This window comes from Panthera leo, chromosome E1 (genome assembly GCF_018350215.1).
Source record: "Panthera leo isolate Ple1 chromosome E1, P.leo_Ple1_pat1.1, whole genome shotgun sequence".
Classification (NCBI taxonomy): Eukaryota; Metazoa; Chordata; class Mammalia; order Carnivora; family Felidae; genus Panthera; species Panthera leo.
The window spans coordinates 47,372,955-47,393,496 of NC_056692.1; the positions used below are offsets into that span (position 1 = coordinate 47,372,955).

Here is a 20,542-nt window from a genome sequence, read left to right on the forward strand (position 1 = left end):
AACCCCACAACATTCAGCCAAGAGGGCTGATGCCACTTTACAGGATTCTTCAATTAGTCTAGGAAGGAAAACCTCTCACTACAAGCCATTTACCGGGCCGGGGGCAGGAGGCATTGGCAGAAAGTTGCATGATACAATATTCAAATATTTTAATCCCACTAACAGACTTTCTCTCAGCCCCCACTTTCCCCAGAGCACATCATTATTCAAATCATTTTTGTCTGAGGAAGTAAAATTTATTTTTCCCCGTGGCAATGATTTATCAGGGCTGCAAAGGAAAATGGAATTAAATTAGTCCCCACTGCTGCTGTCACTTTCATGATGTATACTGTCACACAGCCTCCAATTCTAAGGAGAAGTCTGTCACTCAAACTCACTCCCAGGTGTCAAACAAGAGTCTCTCTTCTGGAGGGGGCGCCTGGGTGGCTCAGTTGGTTAAGTGTCCAACTCTGGCTCAGGTCATGATCTCACAGTTCGTGGGTTCGAGCCCGGTGTCAGGCTCTGTGCTGACAGCTGGGAGCCTGGAGCCTGTTTCGGATTCTATGTTTCCCTCTCTCTCTGTCCCTCCCCCTCTTGCACTCTGTCTCTTTCTCTCTCTCAAAGATAAATAAACATCAATTTAAAAAAAAAAAATGTAAGAGTCTCTCTTCTGGAATGGAATGAATCATGTCCTCTTGATCCACTGGCCGCGACCAGACCTCCCAATGGCCCGTATCACTATGTCAGGCTTCAGAGGCACGGAGGAAAAGGACAGACGGACAGACAAAACCCTGAAGCCTTTACAGAATCGTAAAACATGCTGACGTGGAATGATACTGTTGCCCAAACACCTCTGTCAATGCCCCCCAAAGACTGACTTTTCAAAACGCTTGGCTTTTCACTTTTATGTATTTTTTTCCACTTTTAAACTCTAGTATGAAACACAGAACCTGTCAATGACACACCCAGGTGACCCACCCATCCCAGTCTACATGAGGCTGTCCTGCTTTTAGTTGTACAAGTCCTACATTCCAGAATTCCCCAGTCCTGGGCAAACTGGTATGGTCGTCACCCTAGAGCACTGGTTCTCAATGGGGCAGAGGGGGAATTCTACACCCCGCCCCGGGGGGGGGGGGTGCGCATTTGACCAAGTCTGGAAACATTTTTGGTTGTCACAAATGAGAGGTTGGGGGAGGGGGGGCAGGGATGCTGCTGGCACCTAGTGGGTAGGGGCCAGGGATGCTGTTCAACACCCTACAATGCACAATGCTCAGGAAAGCCCCCACAGCAAAGAATTCTCTGGCCCCAAATATTAGTAACAGTGCCGAGACTGGGAAACCCGGCCTTGGACCTCAGTGGATATGGCCACTGAACTGAACCCTTCTCACCTGTTCCCTAGGTCTCCCTAAATTACAACTGATCTGATAAGAAGCCCCCAAAACGCAGGCATAACCTGAACTGGTCTCAGCTGAAGCGTGTTTATTTACTTCATCAAGAGCTTCCGGAACTGAAAACCCAAACCATCCCTTCTTTAGAAGCTTCTGGCACTTTACAATCCAGATTATTACCAGACTCGCCCTGATATCTAATCTCTCTTAACAATCTAGGCTCGTTTGGGAATATTTTTTTGGCCCCAGGAGGTACTGAACATCATTAGGCCAGATGTGGTCTAAATGGAGTCTAATTTCATTTTCTCAACGGGGATCAGAGTTATGATGGTCTGCACCAGAATCTTTATTTGAGCTGTTTTACCCACCGACTCATGCGGGATACGCAGCACTAGAATCAACCACCTTTTGGACTTAAAACATTCCCTGCAGAAAGACAGCCCGTTGGGTTCCCTTTGCTCAGGCGTTTCTCACAGTGTCCCTGAAACCTGTCACTGTCGATGCGGAGATTGTGCTCACATAAGCAAAGCCCACTTAAGGGACTTCTAAAAAGGACGAAGCTACCTTTTAGAACCTCATTTTCCGCTGGTCCAGGAGGGATGTTCTCACCTTTTCTTTCCAACCTGGCATTTGACAATTATTTGATAAGAATCGTCGGTACCCAGTTCCGCGTATGCTGATCTTCGATTAATGACTGTTCTGGCCGGTCTTTGAATTCTGCTCGTAATTTCACTTACACGCCACCACCGCTCTCCCTACTTAAAAGAGTAGTTTGGGGGCACCTGAGTGGCTCAGTTGGTTAAGCGGCCGACTTTGGCTCAGGGCACGAGATCGCGGTTCGTAGGTTCGAGCCCCGTGTCGGATTCTGCGCTGACAGCTCAGAGCCTGGAGCCTGCTTTGGATTCTATGTTTCCCTGTGTTTGGATTCTGTCTCTCTCTCTCTCTCTCTCAAAAATGAGTAAGCATTAAAAAAAATGTTTTTTAAGAGCGGTCTGCATTGGGATTCTGGGAAAAAAGGTCTGCCAGTGTGTCAGTTCTTGGAAGGCTGTGCTCGGACAGCGTTACAGTAACACGGCTAGCACGCTGGGAAGCACTCAAGGGAGAGGGCCACGTGATGTCAGTGGCATTGGTCAGGAGTGAGGCAGAACCGAGGTGGCACGGGTTTGACTGGATGGACGTCCTAGTTCTTTTCAGATCCAGCCAGGCCAACATTCTGTTCCTGTGAGTTCCCATGGGAGAAGGTGAATGAGGAGCAGAAGGGAGAGATCCTGGCAACGTGAGAATGCACCATGTTCTTAAGGACAAAGACGGAACGGAGAAGACTTGCATGGACTGAAAGGCACGCTGGGAGGAAGTCGCTTACATGTTCTACTTCTCCAGGATACAAAATACAGTAGGTTAATCAATCTCATTTATTGAATATTATATTCAATGCTTACACACCGACTATATATTTCCGTAGAATATGTAAGATGAAATATTCTAAAATACTTGACGTTCAGGGGCGCCTGGGTGGCTCAGTCGGTGGGGCGTCCGACTTTGGCTGGGGTCATGATCTCACGATCCGTGGGTTCTGGCCCCGCAGCGGGCTCTGGGCTGACAGCTCAGAGCCCGGAGCCTGCTTCGGATTCTGTGTCTCCCTCTCTCTCTCTCTGCCCCTCCCCGACTCACGCTCTTGTCTCTCTCTCTCTCTCTCTCAAAAGTAAATAAACACTTAATAATTTTTTAAAATAAATAAACACTAAAAAATGAAATATCTGATGTTCCCATACGTTATGGCCACTGCGCACTGTCACTCCCACCTAGAAGGTAAGATCGCCCAGGACAGGGATCCTCGTTCTGCCCCTGCTGTATGCCCAGCACCTAGGACAGTGCCTGGCACACAGCAGGCACCAACAGCTATCTCCTGAATGAGTAACGGTTGACTCCGAACATTCAATACTGATCATAAAGAGTCTTTCAACACGGCAAGGAAATAAGCCCGCAGGTCAGAATCTTTGACCCCGACAATCTCTCTCTGACCTGTTGCCTGGGCAGCGGGCTCTCCCCAGGCCACACAAGCTCTGGGCACTGAGCTCTTACTCTGGGCAAGCTCTAAGAGATGAGACCGATCTGCTTGGCAGATCTGGCAGACCTGGGAGAAGAGAAAGGCAACGTGAGAGAAAGAGCCAAGCCTTGGCAACCAAGCTGGACCAACGAGCTGGTAGGCAAAGTGACCGGCGGGCGGCTTTGCTTGCCCAAACAGGACTCGTAGCTTGGGGAAGTTGGGCCCTCTCTTACCCAGCGACACACAGAGGCCGGGAGAGTGACCCTGGAAGGCCAGAGCCATGGAACAGGAGAAAGGTGGTCCTGGTCATTAGATCGATTCAGGCATTGGGCGGAATCACCGTTATAAGCTGGCAACCCTCCCTGACGGGCAGCTGCCAGCACAGCCTAATTAATCCAGCAGCCGTGGTGGGGAAGAACATGACACTTCATGACTGAAAAACAAGCCTAAAAATAGGCTCCCTCTTTTCTCCCATGCCCCCCACCCCCATCCCTGAATCCCTCCCCTCCTGGGCTGCATGGGAAGGGACGGGAGAGATGCTGCAGATGAAAAGAAAATGAAAAGGGACCAGAGAAAAGACCCACCCGCATCTGATTCTGGGAGACAGGTTTTATTTAGAATCACTATTGGAGAGACTGATGAGTATCTCGCCTCCTTTCCCTGGATGCCAGTTGAAACGGGGATTTTTTTGAAGCCAAGCCAAGAAATACCACTTATTTGGTTAACTGAACTGGATCGGAGGCCCAAGGACAATCACCAAATGTACTAACGTAGGAGAAGTAATGTAATGTTCTGAGCGCATGAGGCAACCGCCGAGACGAACGGTGCACCCAGCGGTGCCTCAGACGCCGTAGGGAGGGGCCCGAGGAATCCCCTCCCTGGGAGAGGAGATACAAGCCAATAAAAGGACGGATGGCATTTTCGAAAGACATTAGACTCCATTTAAAAATGGGCAAAGGACAACAACAGCCATTTTTCCAATAAATGGCCAATGAGCACAAGAAGAGATTCTCAACGGTCATTAGTCATGAGGGAAATGCCAATCGAAACCAAGATGAGATACCATTTCACACCCACGAGGATGGCTAGAATCAAAAAGACAGACAATGGCAAGTGGCAGTGATTACGTGGAGAAGTTGGCATCCTCACACATTTGCTGGAGGGAATGTAAAATGCAGCCACTTTGGAAACCAGCCTGGAAGTCCCTCTCCCCACTCACTGGCAGCCCGAGCCTGGATCGGAAACTCAGTGGGATGCTTGTGTTGGGATTTTGGAATAAGTGATAGCAAGAAAGAAAAAAAAGGGACAATTTGGACCCATCCATGGCAGTCGTGGTGGTGCCGGCAGAATGGAGTCTGTCTGCTGCCCTTGGCCCCTCGCAGGTGCCCAGGCAGCTGCCCGTTCTCAAGCCTGCAGGCAATTCTGTGGGCCAGTGACATCCTTCCACGAAATGTCCTTTCTGCTCAGGTCAGACTCAGAGAGAAGGCTCTGACTACCCAGGCTCTGAGTAACTCCAGTAAGAACAGATTGATAAACCTATCTCTAAATGTGATTTGCCTTCCCATATGACATAAGGAGGGGCGCCTGAGTGGCTCAGTCGGTTGAGCGTTCGACTTCGGCTCAGGTCACGATTTTTGTGAGTTCAAGCTTCACGTCGGGCCTTGTGCTGACAGCTCAGAGCCTGGAGCCTGCTTCGGATTCTGGGTCTCCTTCTCTCTCTGCCCCTCCCCCACTTGGGCTCTGTCTCTCCCTGTCTCTCAAAAATAAATACACGTAAAAAAAAAAAAAAAATTTAGGTTGATGTAAGGGAGAAAATTCACTCACTTTGCCAGCTCATGAATGCAGGTTCACGGGACACAGATGTTCCTGCGTGTAAATTATTAAGTGGGCACGGTGACGTCTCAGCTAATGCCAGTCCAGCTCTCAGAACCCACTTCCCTGCGGCTGGCAAAGGGGTCTCCAAGATGCCACCCACAGCAGTGTAAGAATTATTTGGAGCTGAAGATATTTGAGAATCAACAGTTGCAGGAAGATGCTTTCACTGAACTGCCCTTATCAGCATAAAAGCGGAGCCTCTCGAAAGAATTCAGCTGTCATAAATCCCCTCCCCAGGAAGTTCACAACCAGGGAAGACTGACTCCTATCACCAGAGATGAGAAGTTATCATCGAGATAAGAAACTGGCTAATAAACAGCCGCTGTCACAAAACTATCATATCTCCTATCCATCCTCCTCAAGTCCCGTTTTTCACGAAAGCCATTTGTTTCTTCCAGAAGTGCCTTTCCCTCTCACCCTGCTCGCCCCCTAGTAAAATGGCATATAAGCCCCAAACTCTAACTGACTGTTTTTTGGGGGGACTCCCATGTACATCCATGAATAAAACAAATGTCTTTTCTCCCACGAATCCGTCAGTTTTAGTTTAATTTGCAGGCCCCCGCTCAAAGAACCTAAGTGGGCTGAGCAAAAGATTTTCCTCCCTGACACCATTCCCAAGATGGACGGATAGACTCGCAAATGCTAAACACCGTCAGCCCAGATCTTGCTTTGTTCAGAAGGCAAAGGCCACGTGTTACTTACTAAGCGATCCTAATAGAGGAACAATTCACTATACGTTTAAAGTTCCAATAAGTACCTATTTAATGAATTTCAATTAGGAAGCAGCCTTGCCAAGACAGCAGTCCCATGACCTGTGCGTGCAGGACATGATTAACTCAAGGTGGCTCCAATGTGTAACAAAGTAACGGATCTGGTGTTCTTTTATGATTACGGAGATCCATATTCTTATTTTCTAGTACGTCGCATAGACATTTTTTCTTTTTCTCTTACTAAACCATCATCTCCCTGGTCCTAAGAGATGTGCCACACTCTTCCAAATATACCAAGAGTCTTTTATGTTATAAAATGATGGACCTAGTTCAGACTCGTGCAAAGGGAACACAAAGTACTTTTCTCCAATGTCTCATTGGTTACTCATTTACGAATGCTGGAGGTGAGTCAGGATAATGTCTGCCACTTACTTTGAGCATAGAAAATTAAGGTTGAAAAGGATCTGAGAGGGTGCCCAGTTTAATCACCTATTTGATGTTCAAATCTGCTCAAGGACAGTCCGGTAGGTGGGAGCCCCGCTCATGTTCAGGCATCCCCAGCAAAAGCATAACGGACTCTTAAGGCGCCCTTCTGGGTTCTCACACACGCACTTAGATTCCTTCCTTAAACTGAGCCTAGACCTTTCTCCTGGCATTCTTACCCGTTGGTCTTGGTCCAGTTGGTCCCCTGGAGGTCTTATCGAATATGCATGTCTAATTCTTTTCCCACCTGCCTACACCATTACACACCCTGAGTCTGGCCTTTCCAGGTTAAATGCCCTTGGTTTTTTCAGTCATTCTTCACATCATTGGTGGTTCTCTGATCTTAACATTCATATTAACAATTTTGGAAAAATTGAATAAGTAGAAGGGACTTGCCCCACTAGATACCAAACCTCTATATTATAAGGCTATAACAACTAGGAATTTTAGAATTATATTTTCAAACTCTATTTTAGAAACAACCCTGTTGGCATTTTAATTAGATTTGTATTAAATTTATAATTTGGGAATTGATGGCAACTTTATAATACGGCATTTCCTATCCATGAACATTACCACTTGTCTAGGGTGTTATTTTGGGTGCTTTCGGTTTTGTTTTGTTTTGTTTTGTTTTTGTAAGCTTTAAATTTTTTTTTTTTTCAACTTTTTTTTTTTATTTATTTTTTTTTTATTTTATTTTTGGGACAGAGAGAGACAGAGCATGAATGGGGGAGGGGCAGAGAGAGAGGGAGACACAGAATCGGAAACAGGCTCCAGGCTCCGAGCCATCAGCCCAGAGCCTGACGCGGGGCTCGAACTCACAGACCGCGAGATCGTGGCCTGGCTGAAGTCGGACGCTTAACCGACTGCGCCACCCAGGCGCCCCTGTTTTTGTAAGCTTTATACCCAGTGTGGGGCTTGAACTCATGACCCCTGACAAGAGTCACATGGTCCACTGACTGAGCCAGCCAGGTGTCCCTGTCTAGGGTTTTTAAAAATGTCCTCCACTGGGATGTGTGGCTGGCTCAGTCAGTGGAGCATGTGACACTTGGTCACAGGATTGTGACTTCAAGCCACAGGTGGGGGCATGGAGCCTACTTTAAAAAGATAAAAATGTCCTCCACTACTGTTTTGTTTTGTTTTTTTTTCCCTCCAAAAAGATGTTGTATATCTTGTAGATTGATTACCGGGTACCTTTAAATTTCTTTGCCTATCCTTTTTCTATTATAATGGATTTTTTTTTTTTCCAGAGAGAGAGAGAGAGAAAGAGATAGAGAGAGTGCAGGGGAGAGGGGAGAGGGGGAGAGAGAGAGAGAAAATCCCAAGCAGGCTCCATCCATGCTCAGTGCCAAGCCCGACGTGGGGCTCGATCCCATGACCCTGGGATCATGACCTGAGGCAAAATCAAGAGTTGGAGGCTCAACAGATTGAGCTACCCAGGCACCCCTCTAATGGAATTTTGTCAAAGTTACATTTTCCACTTATTGTTCCTGCTGTATAATAACGCTGATTTTGTACATGGATTTTATCCCCAGCAATCTTGCTGAATTCCCATATTGGTGTTAACAACATGAGAGTCTGGTCGAGTCATGATTCATTATTATTATCATGATTATTATTATTCTTCTTCTCCGAGGTATTTGATCTGCTAATGTTTTATATGGGCTTTTCACGTCTGTGTTCTTAACAGAGGTTGGTCTATCAGTTTCCTTCTTGCACTACTGTTCAGTTTTATTGTCAAGGTCCGGGTGGTAGACACTGTCAGTTACCTTCCCAGAAGTCTCCTCTCATTTCCTCCCTTTCTTAGAGCAAGATTATGCCTCTTGGACGTCTTTCTCTCTCTCTCTGTTTTTAAGATTTTTGTTTTTAAGTAATCTCTCTACGCCCAACGGAGTGCGGTATCGAGGTCACAACCCAGAGATCAAGAGTCACATGCTCTACCCTGAGCCAGCTGGGTGCCAGACTCTTCATCAGGGAGGAAAATCTTACATCTGGTTGGCCAGAACTAGGTCACATGGCCATCCCTAACTGCAAAGGTGGCCGAGAAAGGGAGTATGGACATTTTTATCCCATGAATTATTTAAAAATTTTTACATTTCTGAATGATGAGGAAGTTGACTTGTTGTCAATTTCTTATTGTAGGGCTTTGTAACCAGCAAACAGGATCTACATGATACTGATATTCTGGTAAGTTGTTGAGACTGATTTCTTGCCTAGTGTGTCGTCAGTTTTTTTGTACATTTTCATGTGTTTATGAAAAGCAGGTTGGTGGGGCGACGGGGTGGCTCGGTTGAGCGTCCAACTTCGGCTGAGGTCACGATCTCATGGTTCATGAGTTTGAGCCCCACATTGGGCTCTACACTGACCGTGTAGAACTTGCTTGGGATTCTCTATCCCCCTCTCTCTCTGCCTCTCTCTCTCACTCAAAAATAAATAAACGTTAAAAAAAAAAAAGAAGAAGAAGTAGAAAGAGAAAAGCATGTTGGTACTAGGGTCTATTAATGTCCACTACATCAAACTTCTAATTCTGCTGTTTACATCTGCTCTATGTGTGCTAGATTAATTTGGCTATTTGCTCTATCCATTTATTCAACAGGTATATTAAAATCTCCAGTTATAACTTCAGGCTACCTGTGATTTTGTCAGTGTGGTCCTATGTTTGTTCAGCTGGTTCAGGTGTGGGATTTAACTCACAAACCTTCAGTGTGACCACTGATATATTTTGCTTTATCTTACCATCAAAATTTATGTTTTTTTTAAAGTTTATTTCTTTATTTTGAGAGAGAGAGAGAGAGAGAGAGAGAGAGTGAGCCGGAGTGAGCACAGAGGAGGGGCAGAGAGAGGGAAAGAGAGAATCCTAAGCAGGCTGCACGATGTCAGTGAAGAGCCCAATGAGGGGCTCGATGCCGTGAACCGTGAGCAAATATCAACAGTCCAATGCTTAACCAGTTGAGCCACCCGGGCACCCCCCAAATTTACATTTTCTGTTTACCATGCCTTTTGTAGGCTTGTCTCTGTTCTTACTCTGTTTTCTGTCTGATGGATCACATTTTCTCTTGGGAGTTTTGTAGTGTTTTACCATTTCTTTGGAGGTCATCTTTACATTTTTGAATATGCACACATGCCTTAACAGTTTTTAAATCAATCAACATTTGTCTCCTCCTCTTAAACAATATTAGCAACTGACAGTGTTTTTTTTGTGATAATTACTACCCTCTCATCTTCTATCATTGTCCATTATTTAAATTCCAAGAGTATAGGCCCATTAGCAGGATTTTTAAAACATCCTATGCTGATTCAGACTCAGTGAGATGTTTACCAATTTCTCGGCTTATTACTTTTGGATCCTCCGCTCCTCCTTCTTGGGCTCAATTTCCTTCTACTTCTAATAAAACCTTTAGTAGTTCTGTCCATGTGTGCCTCTGAGTGATAACCTCTCTGAGTACTCGATCGTCAGGAACAATTTTTGTGCACGACTCTCAGCTCGAAGTCCCCGTTTGTAGGGGCCCAAACGCACATTTCCTGTCTCCTTATGGGCACGACATTCCCTGTATGTCAGTTCTGACATATCCCAGCGTCTGGAGCCGTATCGCATCAGCTTTCCACTCTGGTTTGCATTTCCTCTTTATTTCTCGTACCTGAGGATTTCCCTTTCTTTGTTTTGAGCCAGCTTTATATTGTTATATTTCATCCTGTGTTTGCCACAGGAGGTGCGGGGCGGAGGGTCCACATTCATCTCTTTAGTTTCTATTACTGGAAGTCCAGATATTCTATTTATAACAAATTTCCCTCTTACTAATGTTTATTATTCTCCTTTAAAATAAACATCATATATTCTGATAGAGAAAACAGCCATGACAGAGACAGCTGGACAGTTCTTGCTCTGTTTCAGGAAAAGATCGAGGTTTATTTTTTTTTAAGTTTTTGTTTATTTATTTTGAGAGAGACAGACAGAGAGAGACAGAGAGAGAGAGAGTGGAGGTGGGCCAGAGAGAGAGGAAGAGAGAATCCAGCGCTATGGGGGAAGGGGACAGAGACAGAGGGAGAGAGAATCCAGTGCTATTAGAGAGAGAGAGAAAGAGAGAGAGAGAGAGTGGAGGAAGGGCAGAGAGACAGGGAGAGAGAATCCAATGCTATTAGCGAGGAGGCTAATGTAGTGAGGGCTCGATACCACAAACTTTGAGATCAGACCCTGAGCTGTAATCGAGAGTTGGATGCTCTGGCACAAGAACAGACGCTCAGGGGCACCTGGGTGGCCGAGTCGGTTAAGCGTCCGACTTCAGCTCAGGTCATGATCTCGTGGTTCACGAGTTCCAGCCCCACACTGGGCTCTGTGCTGACAGCTTGGAGCCTGGAGCCTGCTTCGGATTCTGTGTCTCTCTTTCTCTGCCCCTCCTCAGCTCACTCTCTATCTCTGTCTCTCTATCTCTGTCTCTCAAAAATATATAAACATTAAAAAAATTAAAAAAAAAAAAGAAGAACAGACACTCAGATCAATGGGACAGAATAGAGAACCCAGAAATGGACCCACAAACGTATGGCCAACTGATCTCTGACAAAGCAGGAAAGAATATCCAATGGAATAAAGACAGTCTCTTCAGCAAGTGGTTCTGGGAAAACTGGACAGCGACATGCAGAAGAATGAACCTGGACCGCTTTCTTACACCAGACACAAAAATAAACTCAAAATGGATGAAAGACCTAAATGTAAGACAGGAAGCCATCAGAATCCTTGAGGAGAAAGCAGGCAAAAACCTCTTTGATCTTGGCCGCAGCAACTTCTTACTCAACACGTCTCTGGAGGCAAGGGAAACAAAGCAAAAATGAACTACTGGGACCTCATCAAAATAAAAAGCTTCTGCACAGCAAAGGAAACAATCTGCAAAACTAAAAGACAGAATGGGAGAAGACATTTGCAAACGACATACCAGATAAAGAGTTAGTATCCAAAATCTGTAAAGAACTTACCAAACTCAACACCCAAGAAACAAATAATCCAGTGAAGAAATGAGCAAAAGACACGCATAGACACTTCTCCAAAGGAGACATCCAGATGGCCAACCGCCACATGAAAAAATGCTCAACATCAATCATCATCAGGGAGATACAAATCAAAGCCACACTGAGATACCACCTCACACCTGTCAGAATGGCTAACGTTAACAACTTGTGCAACAACAGATGTTGGCGAGGATGCGGGGAAAGAGGATCTCTCTTGCACTGCTGGTGGGAATGCAGACTGGTGCAGCCACTCTGGAAAACAGCATGGAGGTTCCTCAAAAAACTAAAAATAGAACGACCCTATGACCCAGCAATTACACTATTAGGTCTTTATCCACGGGATACAGGTGTGCTGTTTCAAAGGGACACATGCACCCCATGTTTATAGCAGCACTATCGAAAATAGCCAAAGTATGGAAAGAGCCCAAATGTCCACCGATGGATGAATGGAGAAAGAAGATGAGGTGTACATATACAATGGAGTATTACTCGGGGATCAAAAAGAATGAAATCTTGCCATTTGCAACTACGTGGATGGAACTGGAGGATATTATGCTAAGCGAAATTAATCAGTCAGAGAAAGACAAATATCATATGACTTCACTCCTATGAGGAATTTAAGAGACAAAACAGATGAACATAAGGGAGGGGAAACAAAAATAATATAAAAACAAGGAGGAGGACAAAACATAAGAGACTCTTAAATATGGAGAACAAACAGAGGGTTACTGGAGGGGTTGGGGGGGGGGATGGGCTAAATGGGTAAGGGGTATTAAGGAATCTACTCCTGAAATCATTGTTGCGCTATATGCTAAGTAATTTGGATGTGAATTAAAAAAAAAAGAAAATTAAAAAAGAAAAAAAAGAGTTGGATGCTCAACCTGCTGAGCCAACCCAGATACCCCAGATATGAAGTTTTCTAATTTTTTTTTTTTAATTTGGTATGTAGGGAACATTTCCTAAGCAATAATTTAGGAAAAGGCAATTGTCTGCCAAGGAATGGAATTTTCCATAGGTCTGTATCTATTTTCTTACATCACGCTCACTCCTCTTTGCTCTACACAGGTGATTCCTGCTCAGTATTTGATTTTCACCCTCCACACTAAGAATGCCAAAGCAGCACATTGAGAAACCGGTCTCTGTAAGGAAGTCATCCCCAGGCCAGTCCCAGGGCTCAGCTACTCTTGCAAATCAGCAGCTGGCTGGAGGCTGAACTGGTTCCAAATCCTGCGAATTCACAGCTCCTAATAGATGAATAAGATCAATCTCATTTGCATTTCATTGTGACTCGGGAATTCCCTGATACTGCATCCCTGGGTAGATTAAAACATGTCAGTTTAATCAGCCCATGGCCTTCACTGTCAGGATATCGGCCTGAGAGATTTCCATACACCGTAGTGACAGGACCCAAATGCACCCATCGAGAAGGAATAGTCCACTTGAGCTTGCTGGAAGGTGGAGGCCATGTGGGCATGGCAGAGTCCCAGTGTGGCTCCTCTCAGAAATGTCTCATGGTCAAGGCACAAACAATGGATAAATATTCACGAGTATCAGTGAATAAACTGGGGCGCTGTCCAGTTATTACGTTGGAAATGCTTTCTGAATAATCACATCGGGGCCAACAGGAGGAGCCGTAGGTGGGGGTAAAGAGTATGCACAGAAATGGTAGCAAAGACCAAACCAGTCATCCACTGGTTCACTGGAGCAGACAGTTAATTCCAATAAAATATATTTCCAGTGAGTATACAAATGTCCTGACCTGGAAGAGAAAAAAATGGAAGAAAACGGGCTGGAAATGGGTACTGGGTGGGGAGAAGATCAGACGAGCCCCGATAATCAACTATGCCATTAATGGTAAGAAAACAGCAAGAGATTAAAGAATACGCTTTGCAAAGCAGAAACGGCTGTCCCGATGAGGGCTGGGTTATGATCCTTGCTTATTTACCCTTCCAAAGAAGCAACGACAAGCGTTCATTGTCAGTTCCCTTTGTGAACACCCGCGTGGTCACCTGGCAGGAACGAGAACGCTTACCAAGTCAAGACCCCAATGGCACACTGCGTCTTTGACACGTCTCTACAACCCTCAGGCAAAGCCGTCTCTTTCCCGCTGCTAACACCAAACCAGGGGTAGAAGACAAAGCTCTGTAATCCCTTAGACCAAATTTCATCTTAACATGTCATCCAGAGGGTGGGAAATGGAAGAGGAAAGCCCCTCCTCATGAAAATGCAGTTGGGGACTCTCTTGCCGAAGGCAGGGGACTCTGTTTTGGGGAAGCTACGAGACTGGTGGATGGAGCAGGCAAAGGTAGTGACTTTTCAGGTCACCTTTTTATCCCACACACCGCCCCCAGCTCGGCCGTGGGGTGGCGTGGGAGAGCCTGCAGGTGGATGGCCGGCTGCCGTGACTTACCTGTTGAGATACACCCGCTTCTCGGTGAACTGCCCGTTGCCGTGGTGAGGATCCTCAAAGGGCTCATTCTGGACGACCTCCACCCCTTCTCCTCGGTCGCTCTGTTCGTGGCTGTGCTTGCTGATCATGTACAGCTGTCCGATTTTGTACTACAAAACACACAGTGAGAGAAAGGTCAGCCCCGCCGCTTGCCTTCGAAAACATCCCCCCACCCCCCCAACTTCCACGGCGTGGCAAGCAACTATGGTCAGCACTTTCTGCCAGAAAAGAAGGCAGACACATGGGCCTGGTGTTGTTTTTCCTCCGGAGCGGGGAGGAGAACCAGTTGTGAGTAGAGTGTAGATACGGCGTGTTCCTGTGAATGTTCTACATCACCCTGGTGATGCTTGCCGGGGTGGCTGGCAGACTAAGCGGCGGGGAGGGGGGTGGGGGGGAGGTACGGAGCATCAGCCCTACAGGGTTAAATGGTGCTAAAGTCCGATTTTGTTTGGCAACAAACAGGCCAGGACGTGTTATTTCTGTCCCTTCTCTGCCTAATTAACTGCATTGCCGGGCAGAAGTGGACTAGATGTCACCTATCTCTTCCGTCATCTGTCTCAAACTCTCCTGGAGTTCTCTGTCCCCTAGATCTGCAGTTCTCAAGAGTGGCTGGACATGAGAATCACCTCGAAGCTTTAGCAAACTCCAGATGACGGAGCCCCACCAAGAATGGAACCTGTATTCTACGGACTGATCCGCAAAGAGGCGAATCTACAGAGTCTTTAACTCTTTCTTATCCAATTGCACCCACAGTGTGGAGCCTTCCAGCCTGAGGTTCCCAGAAGCCACGTGTACTTACAGGAAAATGATAATAAGGAGCAACATACAATGGGAACATTCTCTGCCCTGTCTGCATTTTTCAACTGTTCCACTCTCCTTCCTGCCTCTCTGAAAACCCCAGGGCCAACAGGCATTTCTTCCCCCTGTGTACTTTCCACATGGCAAAACTAATTTGATGGAGAAGAGAGAGAAAGAGAGAAAGAGAGAGAGAGAGAGAGAGAGGGAGGAGGGGGTCAAATGCCTTTTGCAAAAAGGATGTCTGCTCAGAGCCAGGAGACAGGATGCTGTGGTCCTTTGGGCAGATTTGGTGTGAAAACAACACACACTGTGTCACTATCATCAAGGCCCCTGGGATGGGGAAAAGGGGCTTGGGTCTGTAGCAAAATAATGGTGGGTTGTTCTGGGTTGTTCCCCAAAGAGCCCAGGCCGGCAGGGCTGTAGGTCTCCTATCTGTGTGCCTAAGAGAGAGAAACAGATTTTAAATTAAGGGGGCAGATGAATCGGACAAATCAACAGTGCGGTCAATTCTAAGGCTGAGAAGACACACACCTCCGAAGGTCCCTCTTTCGCTGTGAGGCAGGTGCAGGGAGGGGAGTGTGAAGACGAGCTGAAAGCCTCTGGTCTGAGACCAGCCCTGGGGGCCAGGCCAGTAACCATGACAATGGGAACGGCAGGCTGGGTCTCCTCAAAGGGCAGTGCCACGATTCTGTGCCATACGCCTCCCCAGGATGATCCGCACTTAAAATGCTTTTCACATGAGCGTGTATGTGCGTACATGCGTGCACGTGCTGTGCACACCCGGGGGGGAAGAGGGGGTGCTGAGGAGAAACACAGGAAGGGGAGAGAGAAACATCAAAGATAAAATCAATCTTTGAGTTTATTTTCAATCAGAAGTTTGACCTGGCTTCCCCTTAGTAACTCTGGCTCTTACTTTTGCTCATAAAGACTAACTACGGCTCTTTCAAGAAGGAAGACGGTAAAGGGGCGCCTGGGTGGCTCAGTCGGGTAAGCGTCCAACTTGGGCTCGCGGTTGGTGGGTTCGAGCCGCGTGCCAGGTTCTGCGCTGGCCGTGCGGAGCCTGCCTGGGATTCTCTCGCTTTCTCTCGGTCCCTCCCCAGCTTGTGCTCTCTCTCTCACACAATAAATAAATAAACTTTTTAAAGTAAAAACAAAAACCAAAGGCCACCAAGGGCTTTAGTTGGGGGTGGGGGAGGGGTCTGGCAGAAGGCGCATGTCTTCAGGAGCTCCAGCCCACTCACATGTGAAGAATGCATTGCATTAAGGACAATGCCTGACACAGAAGAGCCGTCCCTGGTTCAAGCGCTTCTGCTCTGTGGAGACGGGAACGGGCCGAGGCGGCCGGCAGCTGATTCACCAGTGGCCAGAGAAGGGCCCGTCTGCTCAGCCTCATTGATCATTCCAGCGGCTCCGGAACGAGCCACTGCGGGGCAGACACCAGCCTTAGCTCACTAAGATAACGTCAGTCTGGGGGCGACCGACAGACGCTGGATGCAGTAGGTGACATTACTGGGGGTGGCGGGACACTCAAGGCCAGACGTGGAGATGGCCAAGGGTTCGGCGGCTGTCGCTCCTTTCCCTCCCAAGCAAATCAGGCCTGCTCTGCTGGTTGTGACCGTCTGAGCTGGGCCATCCAGAAGCACAGGTTTTGCCGTTGTTTTTAAAGCCACAAATTAACTCGCAGACACATGCACCGAGCAGTTTCTCAGTGACGCGGTAGAGGGTAGGACAGATGGTCCCTGAACCATCGATCTCAAAGTCGGCAGACATGTTCCTCAAAATGTTGGATCCCAGGCCATTCCGGTGCTTTGACATCCAGACCCTTGGGGAAGAGGCAGTTGGGGACCGGGCTCGGATGCACACTGAATGCTGAGAGCCACTGGGGCAAATTCGGCGAAGGCATTCACAGCACTTACGGGGTACCTGATGGTACTGAAGCCAAAATGTTCCATCTTTAGGGGACCCGTCTTTTCTTTCCTCCTGAATACCATTTTTTTTGCAAGGCTCCATCCCTAGTTTAGTGAAAATACCACCTTCCTCATCACTGTCTCCAAACAAACTTTGTCAAATGAAGGCTGCAAATCCAAAGATTCAGAAGGACTCTTAAGACTTTTGAAGCCAGTGAACTGATAACAGATCCGATCACTTCATGCTCACGATGACTTCCAAATTAGGAAACTGAGTCTCGAGAGAGGGGTGACTTTCTCCGGGGCCATGTGGCTTCTAGGTGGCAGAGCTGGGACATGACCACAGGTCTACTGTTTCTTCTTTACCCACCTTCAGCCTCTGTTTCTCTGACAGGTGAATTGCTTTAACACACCTGGGCCTCACCATGATTTTGGAAGAAGTGATGGATGAGTTCCATCGCTTCTGAACTTTGCTATTTCAGAAGCCGAATAACCAAAGCCTGATACCATGTGAGAGACCCAGGTTGTTTAAACTGTGCTCACATACGGACTTGTGGAGGAAGTAAGCTCCAACTTCGTAAGATCTGTTGTTCTAACTCCAGAGTCTGGGTAATCATCATTACAGGCAATCACGATTCCAGACAGCTCTGTGCTGCAGGGCTGAGCCTCCGTGTGAGCCGTCATCGGAACAGCTACCCCAAATAATGATCTCTATTGTCAAAAAAAAACCAAAAAAATCATGGGGATTCAGATCCTACTCACTTGCACACAGTGCCACAAGTTTGATAGAGCTGCACAGTTTAAGAAAAGGCACAAACGTGGGGCGCCTGGGTGGCTCGGTCGGTTGAGCGTCCGACTTCGGCTCAGGTCACGATCTCACGGTCCGTGGGTTCGAGCCCCGCGTCGGGCTCTGTGCTGACAGCTCAGAGCCTGGAGCCTGTTTCGGATTCTGTGTCTCCCTCTCTCTCTGCCCCTCCCCTGTTCATGCTCTGTCTCTCTCTGTCTCAAAAATAAATAAATGTTAAAAAAAATTTAAAAAAAATAAAAAATAAAAAAAAAAAAGAAAAGGCACAAACGTGTCTGGGGAAGCCAAGGGTTTTTCTCAGTCTGTCCTATTGCAAACTCTCCGACTGGGCACAGTCAAGTGACTCGATATAGTTCGACCTCAAATCTTGACTTTAGAAAAGGTGACCCCGAGCCAGAACCTCTGGGTATATAGTTTATTAACTGAGCACCACGAACACCTGAAATGTCCTCCTTGCCAGAATTACTGGACCCAAAGTTTTAGGCTCAGGAGAACCCCGAGCTATGATTTTTCACTACATTGCACCCCCACCCCCCGCGACCCCCCACCGCCAGTGCTGCACTTCAGAGATCTCTGCGAGGCCAGGCTCTCATATATCCCCACCCTAAAGCACCAACCAAGCAGCTGTCATTTTCCAACCAATCCCTGTCTCATCCCTTCCTGTCCCCTTTCTCTTCCTCCATTGGTCTCAATACCATTCCTAAATATCAAGATGGGAAAAGGGGGGCAACCCTTTGTAATACACATGACCCACTCTGAATGGAGTTATTCCCCAAAGATATGACTCAGGACATCAAAGCCCCAGCCCAGGAATCAGAATTTACACGTGCTTTTGCCTTTACGATCAAAATCGATAAATGCCACATAACCACATAACCACGGGGAAACGTCTGGCCCTCTGACTTAACATGATACCATGTAGTTTTTCCAGCTGTGAAATGGGCGCAATTCCTGCCTGTCTCCGCTCTGGCAGTGTGGAAAGAGGAACGAGCAGGGGGTGATACAATTTGGCATTCTTGGGACTTTCCCACGGGATTCACATCACTGGAAATGCTCTGTCAAAACGCTTCCAGCTTTCTCCACTCTCAACACGTGGACCTCGAAGCAACTGCCCTATGATGTGCAAAGAGCCCGCCGAAAAGAGAGTCTGAGATGTTTTATCTTCAGGTGCCCTGCGAGCTTCACACCGAGTGGTGCCAAAATTGTAATTGCGCACAGGAAGGGAGATACAATGAGTCTAGCTTTTCACCGCCTCGGAAAACTAGGGTCTAGAGCTGACTGTTTTCTGTAATCCATAGCACAGCTAAGGCACCGGGACAATGTTCTGGACCAGCGGTCGGCAAACCGTGTGGGCTGTTTCTTGTTTGTTAAATGAAGTTATGGTTGTGGTTGTGGTTGTTGTTAAATACAGTTTTAACGGAACACGGCACTACTCGTTCATTCTGTGGCTTTCGCCGCACGGCAGTAGCATTGAGTACTTTCAACACAGACTGCATGGCCTGGCAAAGTTGAAAATATTTACTGTCTGACTCTAAAAAAAAATAAATAAATAAAAATAAAAATAAATAAATAAATAAATATAAAAAAATAGAAATTTAAAACTGACAGGGGCGCCTGGGTGGCTCAGTCAGTTAAGCGTCTGACTTCGGCTCAGCTCACGATCTCACGGACTGTGAGTTCGAGCCCCGCGTCAGGTTCTGTGCTGACAGCTCAGAGCCTGGAGCCTGTTTCGGATTCTGTGTCTCCCTCTCGCTCTCTGCCCCTCCCCTGCTCACGCTCTGTCTCTCAAAAATAAATAAGTGTTAAAAAAAAAAAACTCAAACTGACACTTGATTCAGCTATTAGAAAACTTTTACACAAGGTCGAAACACCTTGGGCATGGGAATCTACTTTTTCAACTGGAAATTTTTATGAAATTTAAATTCAGATCAGATGCCACCGATGAAAATTTAGCATCTGACTTGGGATTGCTGTAAGCGTAAATGCACACTGGATTTTGTGGACTTGGTAACAACAACAACAACAAATGTTTTTACCCCTAATTTCTATGTTGATTACATATTGAAATGATAGTGGCTTGGATATACTGGGTAACTGAAATCCATTCTCAAAATGAACTTCACCTGTTTCTTCTCACTTTCATGTGGCTACTAGAAAAATTTTAAACCACTTTCAATTGAAACCACTGCGGCTTGCATTTGTGGCTCACATATCTCTGTCGGACGTGCTGGTCTAGACCCTGATCTAGATCAATGGGGTCTGAGGCTCAAGCCATTAGGCTGCACTGAGACTCGTTGAGGCTGGCTGGTCAGGAAAGCGTTTCCATGCGTTTCCAAGCTAACTAAGTGGAACACGGACAATTAGGGATACATTTGGAGAAGCTTCCCTTTTCTTCTTTTTTTTTTTTTTTTTAGTGTTTATTTTTGATAGAGAGAGAGAGAGAACCAGAATCCAAAGCAGGCTCCAGAGCCAGACGTGGAGCGCGAGCTCATAAGCTGTGAGATCATGACCCGAGCTGAAGTCAGATGCCCAACCGACTGAGCCACCCAGGTGCCCCGAAGGTTCCCTTTTCTGAGGACTGGCGATTACCTGGACCTCTAGAGAGGTGATAATTGCTCACCGCGTGCTATGGTGGAAAGCACTGGGGTTTTAAAATCGAAACCCGGAGCTGAAGTCCTGATTTTGTCTTTGATTAGCTTTGTAACCTTGGACAATTTACTTATCTGAGCCACAGTTTCTTATCATTAGAATGGGACTACCAAAATACCTCACGGGCGATGGTGAGAATCAAGTGAGAAGAAACTTACAAATTAAAATGCCTCATAAAATGTAAAACTGTACCCAAACCGCCGTAGTTACTGCTCCTTCTGTTGGGCAATGCATCTGGCTGGGTCTTGAGATCTGTTTTGCCCATTTCCCTGTTATGCCACGGCTCTGTGAGGGACACGCATGAGAACAGGGCATTGCCACACGCCCGTACGACGCAAAAACCAAAGAAGATCGGACCCTTTGCCCAAGACGAGCTCTTCTTTCTGTAAAAATTTTCTTAGATGGTCGTCAGATCGAACACTTCCCAAATATAAAAAAGCCCGGGAACTTC

At 46.7% G+C, this 20,542-nt stretch overlaps 1 protein-coding gene across 13 annotated transcripts in view; it reads right to left on the bottom strand.

Moving 5' to 3' along the window:
• PITPNC1 (phosphatidylinositol transfer protein cytoplasmic 1) overlaps positions 1-20,542 on the bottom strand; it is a 268,172-nt gene that overhangs the window by 118,326 nt on the left and 129,304 nt on the right. For 9 of the 13 annotated variants that reach the window (XM_042917205.1, XM_042917203.1, XM_042917209.1 and 6 more), the window contains one exon: positions 13,894-14,042. In XM_042917205.1, the coding sequence (XP_042773139.1) occupies positions 13,894-14,042 (149 nt within the window). Of the gene's footprint in view, positions 1-13,893; positions 14,043-14,953; positions 15,171-15,261; positions 15,531-20,542 lie in introns of all 13 variants that reach the window. The other 4 variants (XM_042917198.1, XM_042917199.1, XM_042917206.1 and 1 more) reach the window with 1 other exon arrangement.